At 47.5% G+C, this 25,488-nt stretch overlaps 1 protein-coding gene across 3 annotated transcripts in view; it reads right to left on the reverse strand.

The window, feature by feature from the left end:
- Positions 1-25,488, reverse strand: part of LOC123760820 (uncharacterized) — a 948,105-nt gene that overhangs the window by 446,098 nt on the left and 476,519 nt on the right. For 2 of the 3 annotated variants that reach the window (XM_069328211.1, XM_069328210.1), the window contains exon 7: positions 11,091-11,324. The exons of the other annotated variant lie outside the window; for it this stretch is intronic. In XM_069328211.1, the coding sequence (XP_069184312.1) occupies positions 11,091-11,324 (234 nt within the window). The remainder of the gene's footprint in view (positions 1-11,090; positions 11,325-25,488) is intronic. 3 annotated transcript variants of the gene reach the window in all.

Below are 25,488 nucleotides of genomic sequence, written 5' to 3' on the forward strand. Positions count from 1 at the left end.
GGCGAGTAAGATGTTGGAGTGAGGGAGACTGGCTGGGTGAGGCTGCTCTCACTCGAGGTGTTCTGAATGTGTTCATGGTCAAATGCTCCTATTGGCCCATACGAGGCAGCTGCTATTGGCCCATACGAGGCAGCTGCTATTGGCCCATACGAGGCAGCTGCTATTGGCCCATACAAGGCAGCTGCTATTGGCCCATACGAGGCAGCTGCTATTGGCCCATACGAGGCAGCTGCTATTGGCCCATACGGGGCAGCTGCTATTGGCCCATACGAGGCACCTGCTATTGGCCCATACGAGGCACCTGCTATTGGCCCATACGGGGCACCTGCTATTGGCCCATACGGGGCAGCTGCTATTGGCCCATACGGGGCAGCTATTTGCCCATACGAGGCAGCTGCTATTGGCCCATACGAAGCAGCTGCTATTGGCCCATACGAGGCAGCTGCTATTGGCCCATACGAGGCAGCTGCTGTTGGCCCATATGAAGCAGCTGCTACGCGGTGTTCTGAATGTGTTGATGGTGAATGTATATAGTGTGTGACAGTGTATAGTGTGTAAATAGATTGTATATATACACAAATTAGCATGATACATAGTAAATATGTGCTGCATATGTGCGCACAAGTTTCATGCACGTAACACAGTGTCTACGGACAGTACGGATGTTGTACTGCGATATTATAGTGTACGTGTTCATTATACATTGGATTGGCACATAAAAACAATGAAAATGTATTTGGAAAGGTGCGCAAAAAATGAACGAAAATATATTCGCGGCAACTCGCGCACCCCGCCCCGAGCGCCCCACCGCCCCCGAGAGCTTACGGCACGGGCGCACGGGGAATGATGACGTCACGCCCCAACTTCCGGACCCCATAGCAGCCAAAGTAAGTACAATTTCAACTTTTTTTTTACATACCCATACTGAGGGAAGGGTTTTTGACACTTTAAAAAGAAAAAAGAATTTTTTCCAGAGAATTTATTTCCTGCGCACTGTGGGGGTGTCACATTTGGAGGCAACGCAGTTAAGGGGTTAACATAATGTGTGATTTACTGTAACTCATTACTATGCTCATATTCATGTTCTTCTTTGTATGAATAATATTATATTCAGCATTATTTATAGGATTAGATTATTATTAATTGAATTAGTGAACGAACCACACTGATTCCTGGACGTACTGACCTCCAGTAATAACCCCCCAATGTAGGTGTTTGAGGTTTGTTTCTTTAATAATACAGCCCATTAATTATTCTTATGCTCATACTTTCTAGTTATATCCATAGTCACTGGTTTTCTCTAGAATTTTATCTAATGATCTGAAATTCTCAGTTTCCCTCTTTACTTTAAAAGCGGGTGGTCCTTCGTAATTTAATTTACTATTTTTAATTATTAATTAATCAGAATCAAGCCCAAATATCCCACATGGTGTGGTGTGGTTTGGGTGGTGTGGTGTGGTTTGGGTGGTGTGGGTGGGTTGGTGTGGGTGATGTGGTTGGGTGTGGGGGGATGATGTGGGTGGTGTGGGGTGTGTGGGGGATGATGTGGGGTGTGTGGGGGATGGTGTGGGGTGTGTGGGGGATGATGTGGGGTGTGTGGGGGATGGTGTGGGGGATGATGTGGGGGATGATGTGGGTGGTGTGGGGTGTGTGGGGGATGATGTGGGTGGTGGTGTGGGGTGTGTGGGTGGTGGTGTGGGGTGTGTGGGTGGTGGTGTGGGGAGTGTGGGTGGTGGGGGCGAATGGTGTTAGTGGTGTGGGGGATGGTGTGGGTGGTGTGGGGGATGGTGTGGGTGGTGTTGGGGGATGGTGTGGGTGGTGTGGGGGATGGTATGGGTGGTGTGGGGGATGGTATGGGTGGTGTGGAGGATGGTGTGGGTGGTGGTGTGGGGAGTGTGGGTGGTGGGGGCGAATGGTGTTAGTGGTGTTGGGGATGGTGTGGGGGTGTGGGGGATGGTGTGGGTGGTGTGGGGGATGGTATGGGTGGTGTGGGGATGGTATGGGTGGTTTGGGGATGGTATGGGTGGTGTGGAGGATGGTGTGGGTGGTGTGGAGGATGGTGTGGGTGGTGTGGAGGATGGTGTGGGTGGTGTGGGGATGGTGTGGGTGGTGTGGAGGATGGTGTGGGTGGTGTGGAGGATGGTGTGGGTGGTGTGGGGGATGGTGTGGGTGGTGTGGGGATGGTATGAGTGGTGTGGAGGATGGTGTGGGTGGTGTGGAGGATGGTGTGGGTGGTGTGGGGGATGGTGTGGGTGGTGTGGGGGATGGTGTGGGTGGTGTGGGGATGGTGTGGGTGGTGTGGAGGATGGTGTGGGTGGTGTGGAGGATGGTGTGGGTGGTGTGGGGGATGGTATGGGTGGTGTGGAGGATGGTGTGGGTGGTGTGGAGGATGGTGTGGGTGGTGTGGAGGATGGTGTGGGTGGTGTGGGGGATGGTGTGGGTGGTGTGGGGGATGGTGTGAGTGGGGTGGGGGATGGTGATTCTCGCATCTCAGATTATTGACACCAAAAGAGCATGAAAGATATTATAATGAAGCACCGCACAACAAAGAAACAAACTAATGTGTCCTGGCATATGTTTAAAAAAAAAAAAAAACCAGCGTTGAATGTAATGAAACGCCATTTTCTGGGTGAGTCCCGGAGGCTCCCCGGAGCTATCCCAGGCTGATATGCTAATGTCAGACTTTGGCATCAGTCATGTGTATGGAGTTCTTAGGCCTACCGGGGACCACGGCCAGAACCGGGCCCCCTCAGAGAGGCAAGGGGAGCAATGGCCTATAGAAGCCCCCGTGTAGTTGGAAGCATTCTATGTCTGCCATCGACCGGAACAGGCACCCAGAAAGGTAAGCGCCCCAAAACAAACCCCTATTCTGGTTAAAATTGCTACCTAATACCGAACTAGTGGATAGAACTCCCCAACCGAAAACAAGCAAATTAGTGTGACGTCACACACTGCCGCGCCGCTGTCTGCGCAGCTCCCCCCTCCCCGGGAGGGGGAAGGGGGAGCCCCAGACCCCCCGCGCCGGCTACCCACACCTCAGTTCTTGAGGCTGGATGTCAAAAACGCGAAAAACCGCCGACCGGAGGGAGGGAGGGATGCCGGGGAGCCTCCGGGACTCACCCAGAAAATGGCGTTTCATTACATTCAACGCTGGTTTTCTGGGGGGAGCCCCGTCGGCTCCCCGGAGCTAACTACCCACAGACAGAAAAAGAGGGACTTACCCGGGAGGCGGTCGTCGCTCACCCCTCAACTCGAAGCCGAGACAACTGGCTGCAACCGCCGACCCAAAGCAACACAGGCCCGACGAGGGCCAGGGACATTCACAAGGTAACGAGCAGCCAGGACCCTGTTCGACCGCCAAAATCCCCGCGCCCGAATATCAGACCAAGACATATTCCCAAAGACGGCAGCAAGAGCCGCGAACTTACGAACGTCATGGGCACGGGGATAGACCGCAGGCTGGCTAGACCGAATAACCCTGCGGACGACCTGAGAGACCCGAACCCGCGAACAGGGAAGAAGGGAAACCGGATCAACCCACAGCGCGTCCCCGGACACAGAAGCTGTGGCGCGCAAATAACGGCGAAGCGCCGCAACCGGACACAAAACATGATGCACCCCCGGCCTGACCAACCAAGCATCAACCACCCATGGACCCCTCCGGAACGCAGCAGTCTCATTCTTCGCCAGAAAAGAAGGAGACGGCTGCAAACGAACAAAACTATCACCACGACCAAAAGAGCAGAAACCCCTGCGCCGGAGGAGAGCATGAAGCTCCCCTACCCGACCCCCAGAGGCCAAAGCCAACAAGAAAAGTGCCTTGGAAAAACAATCCTGGACCGAAGGGGCCACAACGAAACGAGGAGATGAAAGGAAAGCGAGCACTCTGTCCAAAGACCAGGACGGCTCAGGCGACGCATGAGCAGGCCGGAGGTGAAACAATGCACGAGACAGCTTGCGAAACGGCGCAGACGTAACATCGATACCGAAAGCAAGCTGAAGCGGCTCCGCCAGCGCCGCACGATACGAAGCGACAGTGTTAGGCATAAGATGACGGTCCTGAAACAACCACGAGAGGAAGGACAAGACCACCCGAACAGACAAGGAGCTAACACGACGAAGACGCAAAAAGAAACGGAAGGACCGCCAGGAAACTTCATACTGCCGCCGAGAAGAAGCCCTCAGGTGGGACACCAACAAGGAGGCCACCTGATCACCATAGAGATGATGATAGACTCGAGTCAAAAAAACCATACGCGAAGACTCGAGGAGAAGATCGAACCAGCTACGTGACGTACCGGCCCGATCTGCTGAAAGAGGCGGAGCCGCGGGAAAACCCTCGGGTTCGGACACCGAGCAACCAGCGCCTGAAACCAAGGCTGGGCCGGCCACCAAGGGGCCAGAAGGACAACTCTCCCCTGGTAAGTCTCTAAGCGAGTCAGGACCTGGAGCAACAGCCGAACTGGGGGAAAGAGGTACAGGAACCCCCACCTCGACCAGTCGAGCCGAAAGGCATCGACCCCGACGGCCTCGCAATCGGGGAAGGGCGCCGCATAAACGGGAAGACGCCGCGACCACGCCGACGCAAAGAGGTCCACCTCGGGGCGCCCGAACGTCTGGCAAAGCCAACGGAAGGACTCGTCGTCGACCGTCCACTCCGTGGAGAGGGGAACGAAGCGAGACAGGGCGTCGGCCAAGACGTTGGACACGCCCCGTACGTGAACCGCCAGGAGAGCCAAACCCCGAGAACTCAGCAGACGAGTCACCCGAAGCGACCAACCCCAAAGAGACAAGGACCGCATCGAACCCCCGCGGTTCAGGCAATGAACCACCGGAGAGCAGTCCGAATGGAGCCGAATCGTCGATCCGCGGGCCACCCGAATCCTCCCCAGAGCAAACCACACCGCCGCGAACTCCCGCACCGTACTGTGAGCTCGACGGAAGGACGGATCCCAACGCCCCTGGCCGGCCTGGTGAGCACTGGTCACAAAACCCCAGCCGAGAGACGACGCATCCGTGTACACATCGAGCGAGGGCTCGGGTAGGCGCCAAGGCACTGAACCCCGAAAAACCCGAAGAGGAAGCCGGTGACGCAGCAACCGACGCAAGTCCCCCGGGGGTCGAACTCTGCGATCGCGAGAGAGGCGGAAGGGGGAACCCCGAAGGAACCAGAACAGCCGTCGAAGCCAAACCCGACCCGGCGGGTAGACCACCATCGCGAAGTTCAGGCTCCCGCACAGCCCCTCGAGCAACCGCCGGGTGACCCGAGGGCCCTCCAGAAACAGACGAAGGCGGGACCGCAGCCGCAGGAGAGACTCCGGAGGGAGAGACAAGGAGGCGGTCCGAGAGTCCCACACGAGACCCAGCCAAGTCCGAACCTGAGAGGGAACCAGATGGGACTTCCTCCAGTTCACCAAGAACCCGAACCCGGCGAGCTGGGAAAGAACCAAATCCCTGGCTAGCAAGCAAGCGGACTGGCTGGGAGCCCAAACCAGCCAGTCGTCGAGGTAGGCCAACACCCGAACACCTAGGAGACGCAAACGAGCCACCACAACCCGTGTAAGGCGTGTGAACACGCGAGGTGCCAGGTTCAACCCGAACGGGAGACAACGAAAGCGGTAACTCAGACGCCCCACTACAAAACCGAGCCAGTCCCTGAACCGCGGATGAATCGGGACATGCCAATAAGCGTCCCGGAGGTCCAGGGACACCATCCAAGCACCCGGCTCCAAGAGGAGCCGAACCTGAGACAGCGTAGTCATCCGAAAGGAGGGGCAATGAACCCAGGGGTTCAGACGGGACAAGTCCAGAATGAACCGCAGGTCCGCGCAGTCCCGTTTCGGAACCGGAAACAGACGGGAAACCCATCTGAGGGACGACGTCGTTTCGACGACGCCCAAGCGTACCCACTCCAAGACGACTCGACAGAGCGCAGGGGAAGAAGCCTGCCCCGCCAGCCCCGACCCCCCAAAGGGGGGAGGGGCCACCCAACGCCACCGCAGGCCGCGAGACACGACCCGAAAGGCCCACGAATCGTGGGACCAGGCGCGGGCGAACAGCGCAAGCCGCCCCCCCATCGCCCCGTCAAAGGGGCAAACCGCGAAAGGGCCGGCGACCCTTACGAGACCCAGAACCCCGCACAGCGCGAACACCGCGCCGACCAGACGAGGGAGGGTCCGCAGGAGGAGCCAACCCCAAACCTGACACCAGAGGCCTACCACGACGAGAGGAACCCCGAGCCCTGGCACGACCTTTCCGGGAAGACCCACCCCGGGACCCCCGGAAAACCAACAAGTCCGACATCGGACGACAAGCCGCCGACGCAGCCTGAATAAACTGCGCCACGGCCGACTCCCCAAACAGGAGAGGACAAAAAGGTGAAGAACGCCTAAGAGCCAGAGCCCAAGCAGATTCCACGGAGGAACCCAGCACCGCCTGCCGACACGCGAGACGGGAAGCATAGAACAGGGAAACCGCATCCCGCAAAATCGGCGTGAACAGCTTCAACAAGGCAGCCGACGAACGCGCAGCCGAGGACAAGGTGCCGGACCCCGGGACGGACCCAAGCGTCCCCACATCCTCCACGAGCCAATCCGAAGACAGCTCCAGGAGGGAAAAGAACCGCAAGGCCGAACACAAAAGGCCCCGAGCGCGCAAGTCCTCCGCCACGAGCGCCGCCGAAAGGGAGGGAACCTGCACATGGAGCTGAATAACGCCCACATCGCGGGGAAGGGCAGGGGCAAACAAGCACTCATTCAGGTACTCAAGCTCACCCCCCAGGAAAACCTGAAGCACCGTGGAAGCTTCCCGCCACTCCAGCGTGCGGGAACGACAGAAGGAATGCCAGGAATCCAGACCAAACAAGGGGCAGTCTGCTAGCCAGGATGACTCCGGAACCTCGTAACGGAGCCAGAAAGGGAACGAAGTCCCAAACCTGAACGTGGACGGATCCATTTCCGAGGCATAATCCGGGTCACGCAGGAGGTAAGCTGCAAAGGCCGCTCGCACCACACCAGGTTGGATGCGATAAGCCGAAAACCTCCGGAAGGACGGAACCGACGTACCCGGGGGAACACGGAACCGTACCCGGGGAGGGGCCGACACCAAATCCAACTCGTACGCAGAGGGGGGGAAAGAAAACCCCACTCCTTGTAACAATAAGCCCCGCTCAATGGGAAGAAAAACCCAGGCGGGGTCCAGCGGGGCCCAAGGCCCCCAAGTCAGCCCCTCCCCAGCCTCGAGGTCCGTCACCACAGGACCCGAGGCCGAGTCCTCTCCCCAAGCCCCGACCCCACAAGACAAGGACGGAGCAGCCGGAAAAGCTGGAGGAAGGGGGGCCCACTGGTCAGACCCTGAAGCTTCGGCCGGGAGACAAGACTCGAATGCCTCTGCCGCCCCCCTGGAAGGGGCAACCCCCGAAGCTGCCCGAGTCTCGAGATCAAGTAACCCCTGCTCCGACCCCGAAACCCTCAGACGCTTCGGGGCCGGAAGCAGGGGCGGGGGACCAGAACGAACAGAAGGGGAAGGACGAGGAGGTGCGGACTGAACCAGGATCGAAGCGACCCCCACCCCCAAGTCCGGGTCTCGAAAAGCAAAGCGGGGCAGCCCCGGGGCATCCGGGGAAGCAACCAACCGAGCGCGTTGCAACAGACGAAATCTAGACTGCAACGCACGTGCCGCCTGTACCCGAATAGAATCATCAGAGGATTGGGTAAATTGAGTCACAAGCAAGCAGCAACACTCACAGGACTCAGGGTCGAAAGTATCACCGACCCAACAGGCAGCGTGGCAGAGGCAAAAACAATGAGGGTCACCCTGAGACAAGGGGACCGAGCAACCCTCAAACTCGCACACAGCGAGTGGGGACCCCGGGGTCACATCCATCGGACCCACGCGCCGCCTAGGGGATTCCCAGGGTCCTGAGCGTTTACTTTAAGAGGACTCGCGCTCAGGTAGTCCCAGGCAGGGTGCTGCAAACCGGCGCCCAAAACTACCAAGCAAACTTCTAAAGCTGAACCCCAGGGACGTGTACACTCACGGGGACCTAGCAGGGGGCGCCACCGAGGAGAACAGTGGAAGGGCAAAAACAAACTGAATAAAATGACAGAACCCCCCACCAGGCAAAAACAAAAAGAAAAACAAAACCCCGCAAGAGGACAGCGAACCCCAAGGAACAGAGCCGGCCGCGATGTCGGGAATTACAAGCTGAGCAGCACCCTGCGCCCCTACCAGTGCAAACTGCCTCTTACCTGCCGGTAACAAGGGAGAACAGAACACCCAAGAGCCCAACAGGCGGCCGAAAAACCGAAAGGTAAAACGGACCAGCAGAGGCAGACCCCGAGGAGCCTGTGGAAGGTGGCCCCAAGCCCCAAGGGCAGTACTTACAGGGCACCTAGGGAAGGCAGCCCTAGGCGCATGCAGCCCGAGTACTGAAGATAACTCCTGGCTCTCGCACCCACAAAACTAACACCACACTCAAAGCACAGTGCAGTAGCGACACCGGAGCCAGAGCACACGACCATCGCCTATAGCATCAGCCTCAAGAACTGAGGTGTGGGTAGCCGGCGCGGGGGGTCTGGGGCTCCCCCTTCCCCCTCCCGGGGAGGGGGGAGCTGCGCAGACAGCGGCGCGGCAGTGTGTGACGTCACACTAATTTGCTTGTTTTCGGTTGGGGAGTTCTATCCACTAGTTCGGTATTAGGTAGCAATTTTAACCAGAATAGGGGTTTGTTTTGGGGCGCTTACCTTTCTGGGTGCCTGTTCCGGTCGATGGCAGACATAGAATGCTTCCAACTACACGGGGGCTTCTATAGGCCATTGCTCCCCTTGCCTCTCTGAGGGGGCCCGGTTCTGGCCGTGGTCCCCGGTAGGCCTAAGAACTCCATACACATGACTGATGCCAAAGTCTGACATTAGCATATCAGCCTGGGATAGCTCCGGGGAGCCGACGGGGCTCCCCCCAGAAAATAAGAAGGTTGTTGGGGCCAGACGGATGGAACGAATTCCGCACTGGAACGAATCGGCTTCGCCCCATATAGTTCGTTCAAGTGAGGACACACTGTATTGTCGGCTCATTTACGTCATTGGTAGGTACAATTAAATTTTTTTTAATTTTTTTCGTGGTCAGGGAACACAAATTAAGAGGTTAATAAGAACAAAAAAAAAATTTGATTTATTTTTATGCATCTGTGGGTGTAAAAGGCCAAATAGCCCTTAGCAGCTTGGAGGTTAATTAAATATTATTATTATACCAGTACTGTAGTGCATTCGGTATTGTATATTAACCATTAATTTGCGCATCGCATCATATGATGCTTTGACCGACTTGCAGTAAATTGCGCTTCGCATCATATGATGCTTCGGAGTACTACGCAAGATTTAAACGGCCAGTGGATACACGGGATTCACCACACCTTCATCAGGGCTCTTGTAAACAGACGCCATTTTTTTTTTAAATCGTGGGCCAAATTCCCGGGTGTTAGGGGCCTCAGTATTGAGTGAGGTACCAAGCCTGATGCACGCAGCATGAGCTCACAGCACTGCTGTTCTGCTCGTGACCACAGCATCGCCTAAAAATGCCATAATATACTTGTTCATGCTATTATGTAGCGATGATATTATTACAGAAGATCCCTGACTGTGATAAAACTGACCAGGGTTCTGATAATAGCAGGATTGTGGTGATATTTAGCACTGTGCTCCATGGAGGGAGGAGTAATGCTGTGGGAGGGGAGGGTAGGTGGCGTTCTCTTCTGATTGTGTGTGGCCACCTTTTATTGACTGCACTCACCATACCAGCTTAGTGGTTAGCTATAGTGAACACAAATGTAGATACTTATATATAACGTGTGTATAGAGGGTATAAACAGCAAGAGGAGTAAGTTGGGAGCCGTCATTTTGGTGAGGGCGGTGGCGTCATCTGCATGACTTATCATGTTGTTTACCGGTGACCACGATGGTCTTTGGCCACCATACCAGTTTACTTGTACAAGTATGGTGAATAAAATTGGTAGATATTTATATATAATGTGTGTGTATATAGCGCAATAACACCACAAACAGTATTGTTGGAGGAGAAATATTAGTGCGTCTGGCCTTGAGGGCAGCAGCCATTAGCTGACTGTGTGAGTAGCAACGTCTTTGTGCCTTTACTCACCATACAAGCTTAGATGTACAGCTATGGTGAACAAAACATGTAAATACTTATATATAACGTCTGTATATAAAAGCAAAAACAGTATGGTGGGAGGAGAATGGTGGCAAGTCAGGTGACTTGAGGGAGGGAGGAAGTATCAGCCAGTGGCGGGCTGAAACTGGCACTGCCACGCAGCATGCCAACTTAGTGGTTCGTTATGGTGAACACGAGTGTAGATACTTATATATAGCGTCTGTATACAGCGAATAAAAGCAAAAACAGTATTGTGGGAGGAGAATGTGGGTGAGTCAGGTGACTTGAGGGAGGGAGGAAGTAGCAGCCAGTGGCGGGCTGCCACTGACACTACTACTCAGCATGCCAACTTAGTGGTTCATTATGGTGAATAAAACATGCAGATACCTATATATAACCTGTGTATATAGTGTAATAACCGACAAAATATTTGTTCACTGTTTGATGAACAAAATAATTGAATCAACAATATGTACACCATATTTTTGAGTACAGTGATGATTCACTCATTTTATTATATAAATATATCACACTACACACTATTGAATAATATTACAGCAAAAAAACTACAAAAAATCAATCAGAGACATTGAAATAATTAGGTAATTATCTATTTGTGGCAACTCCAGCCTGACAGCTGGCGAGTAACAGACCGCCTTGGACGCATGCTGAATCAGCACCTGTTTTTTGCCAGACTTCCCCACCCTATAGCGGGCAATATATGCCACTTATGATTTTTTTTTATTATTTTTCCCATGATCAGTGAACACAAATTAACAGGTTAGGAAGAAAAAATATTTTTTTTTTTTTTTTTTGGTATGCGCCTGTGGGTGTCAAATGGTATATAGCCATGCACCATTTAAGGGTTAACAATTATTTTTAAAATTAAAAAAGATGCCTTGAAATTTTTTTATTTAACTTACCTTTTTTTATTCTCATTGTCTTAGAACCATCATAAGCAGAGAAGACTCCATTACAGGTTGCATCACCTGATTGTGCCATTCGGTAGTCAATGTTGTCTTCTGCTTCTCTTGCTCGTTCCCATGCAAAGCACCGGTACCGATCTTCATCGGTCAGAGCCCGGCTAGCTTCTAGCTGACCTACGAAATACCGTGTGGAACCCTCCTTCCAGTGGCCAATACACTCAACCTCTTCCACTGTTAAAGAGGAACAAACATTGAATATGAAACCCATTAAATACACTGTCACCAATATTTCCAAGCTCAAATTTAAACCCACAATTTTAGTGGTGAATGAATATATATACAGTGCAAATTCATTTGAACAAACTACATAGAGCAAAGCAAATTCATTATGAAAGAGATTTCTTTCAACTTTGTTGGCCCCAGACAAACCCATCCCAAGATAAAAAAAAATAAAATAAAAAACACTGTTGAACTTAGGTGTAATAAAACCCATGAGCACCACACCAGAAATAAATATCTTTGATATTCCCAGAGTCAGGCTAAATCTGTGCAAATAAAATAATAGGACCCCAGTCTTTGGAACTCACGCCTTGATGAATTAAAAAATGTTCCAACCAATTCCTTGTTCAAAAGTAAAACCAAAAAGTTCCTAACTACATCCTCATAGTTTTCTACCTTGTGCTTCAAACTAACACTGTTCTTGTGCAACCCACTTCCCAAATACTAGTACCTTAAGACTAATTAAGTACTTCATCTCTACCAATGTAATCACCTCTGTCAATTTATATTTTTGATATAAAACCTTGCTACAATGTACTTTTTCACCTTACCTGATATGTTAGATTAAGGACTTGCCTAAAATGCTATGCATGTTAGTGGCTTTGCAAGAATGTAAAAAGTCACTAATGTAATCTCACCAATCCATTGTACCTTCTAGTAAATAAAATACTATTATTATTATTATTATTATTATTATTATAACTGTCTGGTGGTGGTGGTAGTGGTGTGGAGTGAGAGCAAGGATGCAGTGGTGATGGTGTAGGCTTTACCCTGGAGGCAAACACAATGTCGCTCCTACTGTCTGTATCACTTTCATCTGAGTCCTGTGTATAGTCTTTATCAATGTCAGAGTCATCAATATTACTTTCCTCGGCTTCTAAAAATAATTCATTGTGAATTTCCTCATCAGTCAATGACTGGGTAGAGCGGTTCGCTGAGTGTGGTCATGAGCCAGGAGATAATGTGCTCACCCATGGTGTCCTTATCGTAACTGAGGCCTTCCTGACATGGCGGCATATGCTGGATTTTTTCCAAGATGGTGGCTGTTTCCTATCGCCCCTGGGTATCGTATGGGGTGCCTCCTTTACCGCATGGGATTTTTAAATCATATGCGGTACTTTATATGTATATATATACGATGTGTGCCATTCAGTCACTTGTACCAAAATTGTATATACTGTAACCCCGTGATTATCCGGGATTCGAGCATCCGGAAAACGCCCTTATACGACCAAAATCATGATCGGATAAAGTTATCACAATATCCGGCCAAAATGGCCACAGGAACCGGATAAAAGCTGGTTTGGCCGGATGAAAATTCGGCCATACCGTATTAATCCCGTCTGTGGCTCTAGACGCATGGTGGAGAGGGGGGTGGGGTGGGAGGGGAGCGTCGGGAGGGACCACCTGGGTACAGGAATTACCATTAATTTTAGAACAATTAATCATAGCCAAGAACAAATGAAATAAGTACTAGTAATTATGTAATAACAAATAAATAAGTTTCCTAAAAGCAATGTGCACAGGCTGAAGTTTCCTTCAAAAATATTGTGAGTTTTTTTCTCCTGGCAGCCTATGTAACGTGCTATAGCTGCCCGACCCCAAGTGGACCCGTCCAACACTGGTCAACCCATGTGCGTCCGTCCCTCGTGTTATACACAGTGCTGCGCCATTAGTGAAATATTTTTTTAAATAACTTTTTTATTTTCATAGTAACTTTGAACATTTTTGGCCAAGACTATGTCTGGTAGCAGCATCAATCGTTCTGGAGGTGTTAAGAGGAAGAAGGTTGTCCTAGACAGTTATGTGTTGTTCAACCAGTGAGGCGTCACAGGCAGCCAAGCACCTTCAACAAGTGAGGCGTCACAGGCAGCCAAGCGCCTTCAACAAGTGAGGCGTCACAGGCAGCTAAGCGCTTTCAACAAGTGAGGCGTCACAGGCAGCCAAGCGCCTTCAACAAGTGAGGTGCAAGCAAGCGCTTTCAACAAGTGAGGCATCACAGGCATCCCAAATGCCTTCAACAAGTGAGGCTTCACAGGCAAGTGAGGCGTAAGAAAAGCACCTTTAACAAGTGAGGCATCACAGGCAAGCCAAGCGCCTTCAACAAGTGAGGCACATGCAAGCGCTTCAACAAGTGAGGCGCATGCAAGCGCATTCAACAAGTGAGGCCTCACAGGCAATCCAAATGCCTTCAACCAGTAAGAATTCAGCAGCTGGCAGTCAAAATTAACTTTGCTTAATGAACTGTACAGTAATTTTAAGTTTTAATTTTAGTGTTGTTTTAGTATAGGTTACGTAAATTGTTAAGAATTCTTAACTTCAAGATGTGTGGCATCAATCAAGAAGACGAACACCAACAAGGTAAGTTGAGGTTTCTAGTAGAATATTTAATAATTATGTGGCAAGGCAATTCAAATAATGTTGTTTGTAGTATAAAAATACTAGTTGGAAGTGGTTAGTTTTGGACTCGTAGGTGAAAAATAACCATTATCCAAAAAATGTGTTAATCCGGCTGGGGGTCCTTCCCATATAGTCCGGATGATCGAGTGGAGACAGTACAGCATCCACTCAATTTATCGGCCTCTTATTTACCGATCAGCCGGTAATAACGACTGGTTTGGGAAACTGGTATCTGGAGCCTCATATACCGGTCTGACAGTCAATAGAACCATAGGTCGGTATTGGGTTTGTTTTGGCATCAGGGAGCCCTCACATCACAAGCAGGCTGCCGACCTCTATCGTCCTATCTCTCACCCTCACTGCATCTCTCCCCCAAACCCTCACTCCTGCTCTCCCCCACATCCTCACTTCCAGCCTTCCCCCCTCCCCAAGAGACCTTTTTGGGAGGTGGCTTATTAAATTGCCAGCCAGACAGCCTGGAGAATATCCATCTAATACAATAAAGCATTCATGAAACAAGTACTTTTATAACTTTTTAGTATCCTAATAATATTACTAAATAAAATCTGTAACCAAAAATATATATGTTGATGTACATACATGATTTAAGAAACAAATCTGGCTAACGGGGTAGAGTGTGTTAGGCTCATCAGAGTGATCCGGTCCCTCCACCACCACTGACACATCACCACCACCACCCCTACATCCCATACATCTCATCTCTCTCTCTCTCTCTCTCTCTCTCTCTCTCTCTCTCTCTCTCTCTCTCTCTCTCTCTCTCTCTCTCTGCTTCACTGGTCACATAGTTCAACTCAACACCCCATCCATCCATCCATCCCTCCCTTCATCCGTCCCTCCATCCATCCCTCCCTCCATCCATCCATCCATCCATCTCTCCCTCCTTCCTTCCATCCCTCCTTCTCTCCCTCCCTCTCTCCCTCCCTCCCTCCCTTCCTTCATCCATCCATCCATCCATCCACCCCTCCCTCCATCCCTCCCTCCATCCATCCATCCCTCCCTCCCTCCATCCATCCATCTATCCCTCCCTCCCTCCCTCTATCTATCCATCCCTCCCTCCCTCCCTCCATCCATCCATCCATCCCTCCAGCCATCCCTTCCTCCCTACCCTCCATCCATCCATCCATCCATCCATCCCACCCTCATTCGTCCCTCCCTGCATCCAACCCCCATTTATCCCTCCCTCCCTCCATCCATCCATCCATCCATCTATCCCTCCCTCCCTCCATCCATCCTTCCCTCCATCCATCCCTCCATCCATCCATCCATCCATCTCTCCCTCCATCCATCCATCCTTCCCTCTATCCATCCCTCCTACCCTCCATACATCCCTCCATCCATCCATCCATCCATCCATCTATCCATCCATCCATCCATCCATCCATCCCTCCCTCCCTCCCTCCTCCCCATCCATCCCCTCCATCCATCCCCTCCATCCCTCCCTCTATCCATCCCCTCCATCCATCCCTCCCTCTATCCATCCCCTCCATCCATCCCCTCCATCCATCCCTCCCTCTATCCATCCCTCCATCCATCCTTCTATCCATCCATCCATCCATTCATCCATCCAACCATCCATATCTCCATCCATCCATCTATCCTTCCATCCATCCCTCTATCCTTCCATCCATCCATCCTTCCATCTCTCCATACCTCCAACTATCCATCCCTCCATCGATCTCCATCCTTTCCCTTCCTCCCTACCTACCTCCCAGCCTCTCCCTGCCTGCCTACCTCCCTGCCTGCCTGCCTCCCTCCCTGCCTCCCTCCATCCCTGCCTACTTCCGAGCCTCTTCCTGCCTGCCTGCCTGCCTACATTTCAGCCTCTCCCTCCCTGCCCACCTGCCCACTCTGCCTGCCCATCTACCCACCAGTCAGCCATCACTGACACAATGAGTGCATTTGGAGCTGACATGGTGCAAGGATGTTCCTTGATTGCGCAGATATGTCCAACAAAGTCACAGAATGAACATTACAGCCTCATGACAAATCAAAACAATGTGTAAACAATATCTACATTTGAGTGAGGTGGATGGGGCCAAATGCCCACTTGGGGACTGTAAGCTCCAAAAAACCCAGTATATAGGCAAGACAACAACATCTCTTTCTAGGCGTTTAACGATGCATAAACAACAGGGCTCCATTAAGGAACATATAATCTCTTCCCACAACCAAACCATCGCCAGAGAAATCCTAGTAAACAACACAGAAATCATCGATAGATACAGTGATAGCAGGCGGCTTGACGTTTGCGAGGCACTACACATTAAGAAGTCAACACCAGCAATCAACAGCCAATTAATTGCACAACTATATTCTACCCACCTCAAGACTCCGCTCCAATATAGAAGCATCAAGAAATATGGACCAATAGGCTTTCTACAATCACTTCCATTTCAATACCCATTGTTTCGTGTTCTGTCTTGTGTTGATGAAATTAATACCCTATTAATGCCACCTCTTGTTCTGTCTTGTGTTGATGAAATTAATACCCTATTAATGCCACTTCACCCCTATCCACCTCACTCAAATGTAGATATAAACAAAATTGAAGATGTGTAAGTTCTATTCAGTTGTGTATTTGTAAACTAAAGTCTTTGAAAATGTAATAAGTTTTACAAAACGCGCTCGTGTCGCGTCAGACTAGAAATAAAAATGAATTTTGGAGAATTGATTTTTGAATTACCTCCATCAGTGAAAAGAAATGTACGAAAGATTGAGAAAATTCGTGTTAGAATTATTAATCTTACTTTTTCGGTCATATTTAATAATATATGTCTACAGGAAAGACTGCTACCAAAATATACTAATATATATATATATATACAGTACAACCTCGATTCAACGTACTATATGGGACCAACCCCAGTTCGTTGGAGCATTGGATTCGTTGCAAGAAGTGACCTTCAGGAGGCGTTTGTGTCAGTGTCTATTTTTTTCTTGTACACAATAAAAATACATTATCATATTACATACTCTACCTATATATTACTTCTCTACTAAAAAATACTGTAATTCATAAATTTACCTTATTGTTAAAGTTATGTTCATCTTGAAGTTTCGTGAAGTTGTGAATGCTCTACATTAAATACGTACTGCAGTGCATTATGCTGTTAGCACTGTGTTGATTAAAAGTAGTTCTGCTGTATGTTGAGTACTACAATACAGTTTATGAAAACTATTGTACACTAAAATTACTGCAACTTTAATTTTAACAGTGTACACACTTAAATTTAACACTTGTTCTAACTGTTCACGCTGCACACGATGTTTTTAGATGTTTGCATCAGCTTTGCTGGTGCTTGCTGCTGCTGTGGGTTCAGCTGCTTCTCAGCTGGTGCTGGCTGCTGTTGTACCAGTGCTGGGTACAACTGTGCTTGTGCTGGGTACGACTGTTGTACCAGTGCTGGGTACAATTGTGCGCGTGCTGGGTACGACTGTTCTCTTGCTGGGTACGGCTGTTCTCGGGCTGGGTACGGCTGTTCTCGTGCTTGGTACAGCTGTTCTCCTGCTGGGTACGGCTGTTCTCGTGCTGGGTATGGCTGTTCTCCTGCTGGGTACGGCTGTTCTCGTGCTGGGTACGGTTGTTCTCATGCTGGGTACGGCTGTTCTCGTGCTGGGTACGCCTGTTCTCGTGTTGAGTACGGCTGTTCTCGTGCTGGTTGATTTTCTGCTACTAGTTTTTGCAAAATATTGCTTCGTTTTTGGCACTATAAGGCACTATTAGTAAGCTCCTGAGACATTTTGTTTTATAACCAAAGAGCTGTAGTAAAAAATTGGTCAATTCCACGATTATTCTTCCACCGGCGGATAAATACTGTACGTCAATCGCAGACAAAGCTAAGGGCACTGGGTGCATACTGTACGAATGCAGACTAAGGCTATACTGTACGTACACCCTTCAGTAGGCTGGTGTTTAAGCCTGATCCAGTAACATAAATTTCTCTTAAATATTCGATTTACATCAAATTATATATTTTTGGGTTATATATTTAGGTTAGCAACATTATTACGATAATAAGAGCTATAAAAAATACTTATTATGGAACCGATTTATTAATTTTATTATTTCGAAGCCGTAGATCGCTGAACTGTGGCGATGAAATCGAACAAAACACTACCTGGTGTTGTGTTCGATTTCCAGTAACATATATTTCTCTCAAATATTCAATATACATCAAATTATATATTTTTGGGTTACATATTTAGTTTAGCAACATTATTACGATAATAAGAGCTATAAAAAATACTTTGGAACTGATTTATTAATTTTATTATTTCGAAGCCGTAGATCGCTGAACTGTGCCGACGTAATCAAACACAACAAGCATGGTGTTGTATGGACAGGGATTAGACCCGTCCACTCGTGCTGGAGTTGTGCTGCCAATAACGTGAATAATTTCTGAAATAGCAGATAGAGTATATTTTTGGTTTTATTTAGTTTAGTTTAATTAGGATAATAAGGAGTTATTAAAACACCAGTTTTAGAAATGATTTATTAGTGTGAAACGTTCAAAGTCATGGGTCACTGAACTATGACAACACAGACGAAAGTGAGTGGAACCTCACTGTAAAGTGAGGTTTACTGTATAGCATTCCCTTATCTGTCCACCCTCACTCATCTTGTTTCATCACAGAAAATGTATATAAGAAGATTTCAACATATTAGCTAGCTATTCACGCTTCAGCCTTTAAATTAATTTACAAAGATACATGTGCCACAAATCGGTGAACGAAAATCATTGAAACTCAGTCGTTCACTTGTGTTGACGACTCTGGCTGGTGTTTGGTTAATATGCGTCACTTCTTGTGGACCATTCTGGCTGGTGTTTGGTTCATATGATTCACTTGTTGTGTGGTCCACTTGTGTGATCCAACTTGTCTTATGAAGGAATTATAAATTGTAATCTGTGATAGAATGAAACAGTTTTCCACCACTCGGTGAACTCTGTCCCAACATCATAAGCTTGTGGACCACTTGTGGTCCACTTGTGTGTTCCACTTGTGTGCTCCACTTGTGTGGTCCATTTGTGTGATCCAACTTGTCATATGAGGGAATTATTAATTGTAATCTGTGATGGTATGGTAAAGTTTTCTACCACTGTGAACTCTGTCCCAACATAGTAAGCTTGTGAATCACTTGTGGACCACATGTGCCATCCACTTGTGTGGTCCACTTGTGTGATCGAACTTGTCATATGAAAGAATTAATAATTGTAATCTGTGATAGAATGTGAAAGTTTTCCACCAGTCTGTGAACTCTGTCTCGACGTCGTAAGCAAATCCGAACATCCCCTGCTTCGGCGAACCATTAAATCCGGCCTGAAAAGTGTGCGAACTAGCAGGAGATTCGTTGAATCGTGGTACATCGAATCGAGGTTGTACTGTATATATATATATATATATATATATATATATATATAGATATATATATATATATATATATATATATATATATATATATATATATATATATATATATATATATATATATATATATATATATATAGAATATATATATATATATATATATATATATATATATATATATATATATATATATATATATATATATATATATATATATATATACAGTGCTTCCTCAGTCTAACGAACCCTGCTCTATCAAATTCCCGGAAGAGCCGAACAAATTGAATTTGGTACCAAATGTTCAGTGGAACATACAAAAGTTCGATTAAGCGAGGAATGTTTGTCCAAGCGGTCACCAAGGCCGAGAGTCGGAGCTGGCTGTCATCAACTATGATTCGCCAGAGTGTAAACAGTTATGTAGTGTTTTATTATCCTTACCCATTGTTTCTAGGGAGAAATGGTGATAAAAATGGTGATAAAATGGTGTCAGGGGGCATTGGTGAGAGAGTTGTTGCCAGGAGGCAAGTGGTGTCAGTAGTTAAGGTTTTTTGTTAGGGGGCAGGTGGTGTAAGTCACGTATTCTCATGGGAGGCAGGTTGTCAGCCAGGCAGCTGACAACCAGCTAAAATGGTGTCAGGGAGGCATTGGTGAGAGAGTTGTTGTCAGGAGCCAAGTGGTGTCAGTGGACGTAACATATGACTGGCACCTCCATGCTCCCCCGCCCCCCACCCTCCTTCCTGCACCTGACCACAGAGACCACCCACTACCTCACTCTCCTCTAGTCGTCAGATGACAAGAGTAAATTTAATGATAATTATCGCATTATCTACACTGAAAATAGCCTTTTTATTAGAAAAATGTCATATTGGAGCAATAATAATGGTGAAAATTGTGATATATACAGTACATATTTTAAACAGTTTGAACACATTTCCTTTTCACAGAATTTTTAATACAATTGGGGTGTAGATAACAGCTGGCATTGTGTGGCCGGCCGATCGCTCTCTGAGCCATTGGGGGAGTGAGTGGGATGGGGGGGTTTGTTTCCTGGATCCCTCCCTCCCTCCTCTAACAGCCTACGTACTGTACTAATATCTATTTAGAATAAATTTTGAGTAGGCCAATAAAACAAACACAGGTCGTGTGAATGTTAGGCCTCGGTGAGGTGGCTGGCATCATTTGTGGTGGGGTCAGGAGAGGCAGGTGGGGTCAGGGGAGGCAGGTGGGGTCAGGGGAGGCCGGTGGTGTCAGGGGAGGCAGGTGGTGTCAGGGGAGGCAGGTGGTGTTAGGGGAGACAGGTGGGGTCAGGGGAGGCAGGTGGGGTCAGGGGAGGCAGGTGGGGTCAGGGGAGGCAGGTGGGGTCAGGGGAGGCAGGCGGTGTCAGGGGAGGCAGGCGGTGTCAGGGGAGGCCGGCGGTGTCAGGGGAGGCCGGCGGTGTCAGGGGAGGCAGGTGGGGTCAGGGGAGGTAGGTGGGGTCAGGGGAGGCAGGTGGTGTCAGGGGAGGCAGGTGGTGGAAAGAGGCAGGTGGGGTCAGTGGTGGAAGGTGTTGTCAGGGGAGGTGGAAGTGGAGAGAGAAGGGTGCCGACCACGCATGGCTGCCAAACCTCTCATTCATACTCTATTATAAATCTCAATCTTAGCTGTAAAATATTTATGCCAAAATATGTTAATTTTCGAGTATTAATATACATTATTAATCATTAACATGTTTTATTGTTTCCTGTAGAAAACAATAGCTGACTTGGCATTGTGGTGTGTATGGCCGGGTACCTGGGGGGTAGGGAGTGAGGGGGGTCCTGGAGGTATGAGAGGAGACCTGTCAACCCATCATTTTTTTTGTCGGGCGAGTTGAGACGCTTCCAAACCTGCTGCTTCAATACACCCCATGGATGGTGTGGGTGGTGTGGTGTGGTTTGGGTGGTGTGGGTGGGTTGGTGTGGGGGATGGTGTGGGTGGTGGGGTTGGGTGTGGGGGGATGATGTGGGTGGTGTGGGGTGTGTGGGGGATGATGTGGGGTGTGTGGGGGATGGTGTGGGGTGTGTGGGTGGTGGAGGCGAATGGTGTTAGTGGTGTTGGGGATGGTGTGGGTGGTGTGGGGGATGATGTGGGTGGTGTGGGGGATGATGTGGGTGGTGTGGTGGATGATGTGGGTGGTGTGGGGGATGATGTGGGTGGTGTGGGGGATGGTGTGGGTGGTGGTGTGGGGGATGGTGTGGGTGGTGGTGTGGGTGGTGTGGGGGATGGTGTGGGTGGTGTGGAGGATGGTGTGGGTGGTGTGGGGGATGGTGTGGAGGAAGGTGTGGGTGATGATGTGGAGGATGGTGTGGGTGGTGTGGGGGATGGTGTGGAGGATGGTGTGGGTGATGTGGAGGATGGTGTGGGGGATGGTGTGGGTGGTGTGGAGGATGGTGTGGGTGGTGTAGGGGATGGTGTGGGTGGTGTGGGGGATGGTGTGGGTGGTGTGGAGGATGGTGTGGGTGGTGTGTGTGGTGTGGAGGATGGTGTGAGTGGGGTGGGGGATGGTGATTCTCGCATCTCGGATTATTATTGACACCAAAAGAGCATGAAAGATATTATAATGAAGCACCACACAATGAAGAAACAAACTAATGTGTCCTGGCATATGTTTAAAAAAAAAAAATTAAGAAGATTGTTGGGGCCGGACGAATGGAACGAATTCCGCACTGGAACGAATCGGCTTCGCCCCATATAGTTTGTTCAAGTGAGGACACACTGTATATATATATATATATATATATATATATATATATATATATATATATATATATATATATATATATATATATATATATATATATATATACAATGGGGCCTCGACTTACGATGCTAATCCGTTCCCAGAGATGGATCGTAACTCGAAATATCGTAAGTCGAAGCGATTTTTCCCATTAGAAATAAAGAGAATTGAATTAATCCGTTCCCCACCCTTCCAAAATATTAACATACAAATACATTTTATGCTGATTACAATGTTTTATTCTAACTACAGTACAGTACCTACGTTGATCTTACCTCAATGGAGCGCTCTTGATGGCATATGGAAGATAGTGATGAGGAGGGAGGAGGAGAGTTGTTACTGTTTGGAAGGGGAGTTCCCTTCCATTATCACATCAATCAGTGATGTTTGCTCTGGGGTACTCTCTCTCCTACGTTTTGCCTGAATACCACCTAGGACCTGGTTGTGGTTCAGTGCGTGTTTGTCTCACTTCAAATTTGTCAAGAGGCATTTGTTTTTCCCTTCGTTTTAACATTTGTCTGTAATGATGCATCAGTGTCATTGAATAGGTTAAGGCAACGGCCTACTGCAGCTTGATTTGGGTGAGTCGTTTCAGCAAAGGTTTGCAATTCTTCCCATGCTGCACACATTTTTTTAATTGATGAGGAAGAGACATTCTGTACTCTTGTTTCTGCTCTATGGTCATCCTTACATGGGTTTTCATAGGTTGAGCCTAACCACTAACTTTTCTGGGACTCATGGTGTAATATATAATAATTAATTTAATGTTCAAAATGCAAAAAATCACCACAAACGCAGAATTTCCTTTAGGTGCGATGGTCACTAACCGGGCAGCTGTAGTAAACTGAGGGAGGTCGGACCGCGTGACCGGGAACCACACGCTCGGTCGACCTGAACGTGTATCAACAAATATCGGAAGTCGACGACACCATCGGATGTCGAGTCACATTTTTCGATGAAATTTACATCGCAACTCGAAATTATCGTAAGTCGAGGGGCCACTGTATATATATATATATATATATATATATATATATATATATATATATATATATATATATATATATATATATATATATATATATATATATATATGTATCTATATATTATTAAATATGACCGAAAAAGTAAGATTAATAATTCTAACACGAATTTTCTCAATCTTTCATACATTACGCTTCACTGTTGGAGGTAAATCAAAAATCACTTCTCCAAAATTCATTTTTATTTCTAGTCTGACGCGACACGGGCGCGTTTCGTAAAACTTATTACATTTTCAAAGACTTCACAAATACACAACTGATTAGAACGTATCTCTGATTTTATATCTACATTTGAGTGAGGTGGTAAGGGTGATGTGGCATTAACACAAGACAGAACAGGAGGGGATATTAATAGGGTATTAAAAGTATCAACACAAGACAGAACAGAAACAATGGGTATTGAATAGAAGTGTTTGTAGAAAGCCTATTGGTCCATATTTCTTGATGCTTCTATATTGGAGCGGAGTCTTGAGGTGGGTAGAATATAGTTGTGCAATAATTGGCTGTTGATTGCTGGTGTTGACTTCTTGATGTGTAGTGCCTCGCAAACGTCAAGCCGCCTGCTATCGCTGTATCTATCGATGATTTCTGTGTTGTTTACTAGGATTTCTCTGGCGATGGTTTGGTTATGGGAAGAGATTATATGTTCCTTAATGGAGCCCTGTTGCTTATGCATCGTTAAACGCCTAGAAAGAGATGTTGTTGTCTTGCCTATATACTGGGTTTTTTGGAGCTTACAGTCCCCAAGTGGGCATTTGAAGGCATAGACGACATTAGTCTCTTTTAAAGCGTTCTGTTTTGTGTCTGGAGAGTTTCTCATGAGTAGGCTGGCCGTTTTTCTGGTTTTATAGTAAATCGTCAGTTGTATCCTCTGATTTTTGTCTGTAGGGATAACGTTTCTATTAACAATATCTTTCAGGACCCTTTCCTCCGTTTTATGAGCTGTGGAAAAGAAGTTCCTGTAAAATAGTCTAATAGGGGGTATAGGTGTTGTGTTAGTTGTCTCTTCAGAGGTTAACCTCTTATTACAACTAACTAATTAATAATTCTAACCTCTTAGAATTATTAATCTTACTTTTTCGGTCATATTTAATAATATATGTCTACAGGAAAGACTGCTACCAAAATATACTAATATATCTATATATATATATATATATATATATATATATATATATATATATATATATATGTCGTACCTAGTAGCCAGAATGCACTTCTCTGCCTACTATGCAAGGCCCGATTTGCCTAATAAGCCAAGTTTTCATGAATTAATTGTTTTTCGACTACCTAACCTAACTTTTTCGGCTACCTAACCTAACCTATAAAGATAGGTTAGGTTAGGTTAGGTAGGGTTGGTTAGGTTTGGTCATATATCTACGTTAATTTTAACTCTAATAAAAAAAATTTGACCTCATACATAATGAAATGGGTAGCTTTATTATTTCATAAGAAAAAAATTAGAGAAAATATGTTAATTCAGGAAAACTTGGCTTATTAGGCAAATCAGGCCTTGCATAGTAGGCCGAGAAGTGCGTTCTGGCTATTAGGTACGACATATATATATATATATATATATATATATATATATATATATTGTGACAATAATATCTTTCAAGAGAGATTGAGCCTGCTCTTCCCTACTTTAAGTTATGCCAAAGACACAAGTATAAGATGCTACATTCAAGATACATCACCAGTAGCACAAAACGTTTTGACCAGGAGGCAAAACGTATTCAAGATCCCCCTACTCCACACACCCTCCACGCGCCGGCTCGTCATCAAACCAGCTAACTACCCTTCACCAGCTTGCCTGCCTCTGATTGGCGACTCGCCAGCCGCGCACCTGCACACAGCACCTCAGCGCCCTCTACACGAATCAACGTCTGAGCCTGACCAGCAATCCACTTCAGAATATTCCTTGTGCTCTTACTGTTGACATCTCTCTCTGGCATACTCGCTCATTAGCTCGTATACTAAGGGAGGTTTCAGCCATAGCCGATATTCTCAGCACCATTTTAACATTGTAATTTTGTATTTCACATTGTCTTTGAATTTTCTTTATTATTTAACTGTAATTTAACTTCCCGAGATTTGTCTTTATTTTCATTTATGTTTAAAATATATTAAAGTTTCATTGTTCATATTTTGTGTTTTACGTGTTCCTCCCTCTAACTTATCACAGACAACAGGCAAGCAGTCTATAATTTTGTTTAAAGTGTGACCAGACTTTGACAGCTGCCATTGGAGGACTGCCGAACATCAACACTCCAACACTTTCCCGTCACAATATATATATATATATATATATATATATATATATATATATATATATATATATATATATATATATATTCCTCTAGAGCATTCTTTTGCGAACAAATTGATATCAAATTTAAATACATATATGGAAAATTAAGGTGAGCAGACCAAAAAGAGTAGACACTTTTCAGTGTCGCCGCGCGGTCACCCAAAATGCTCAGCGCACAAGGGGAAAGTTACAGAGCCTTCTGCTGGGAGCGTGATA

The sequence above is a fragment of the Procambarus clarkii genome, chromosome 21, assembly GCF_040958095.1.
Source record: "Procambarus clarkii isolate CNS0578487 chromosome 21, FALCON_Pclarkii_2.0, whole genome shotgun sequence".
Taxonomy (NCBI): Eukaryota; Metazoa; Arthropoda; class Malacostraca; order Decapoda; family Cambaridae; genus Procambarus; species Procambarus clarkii.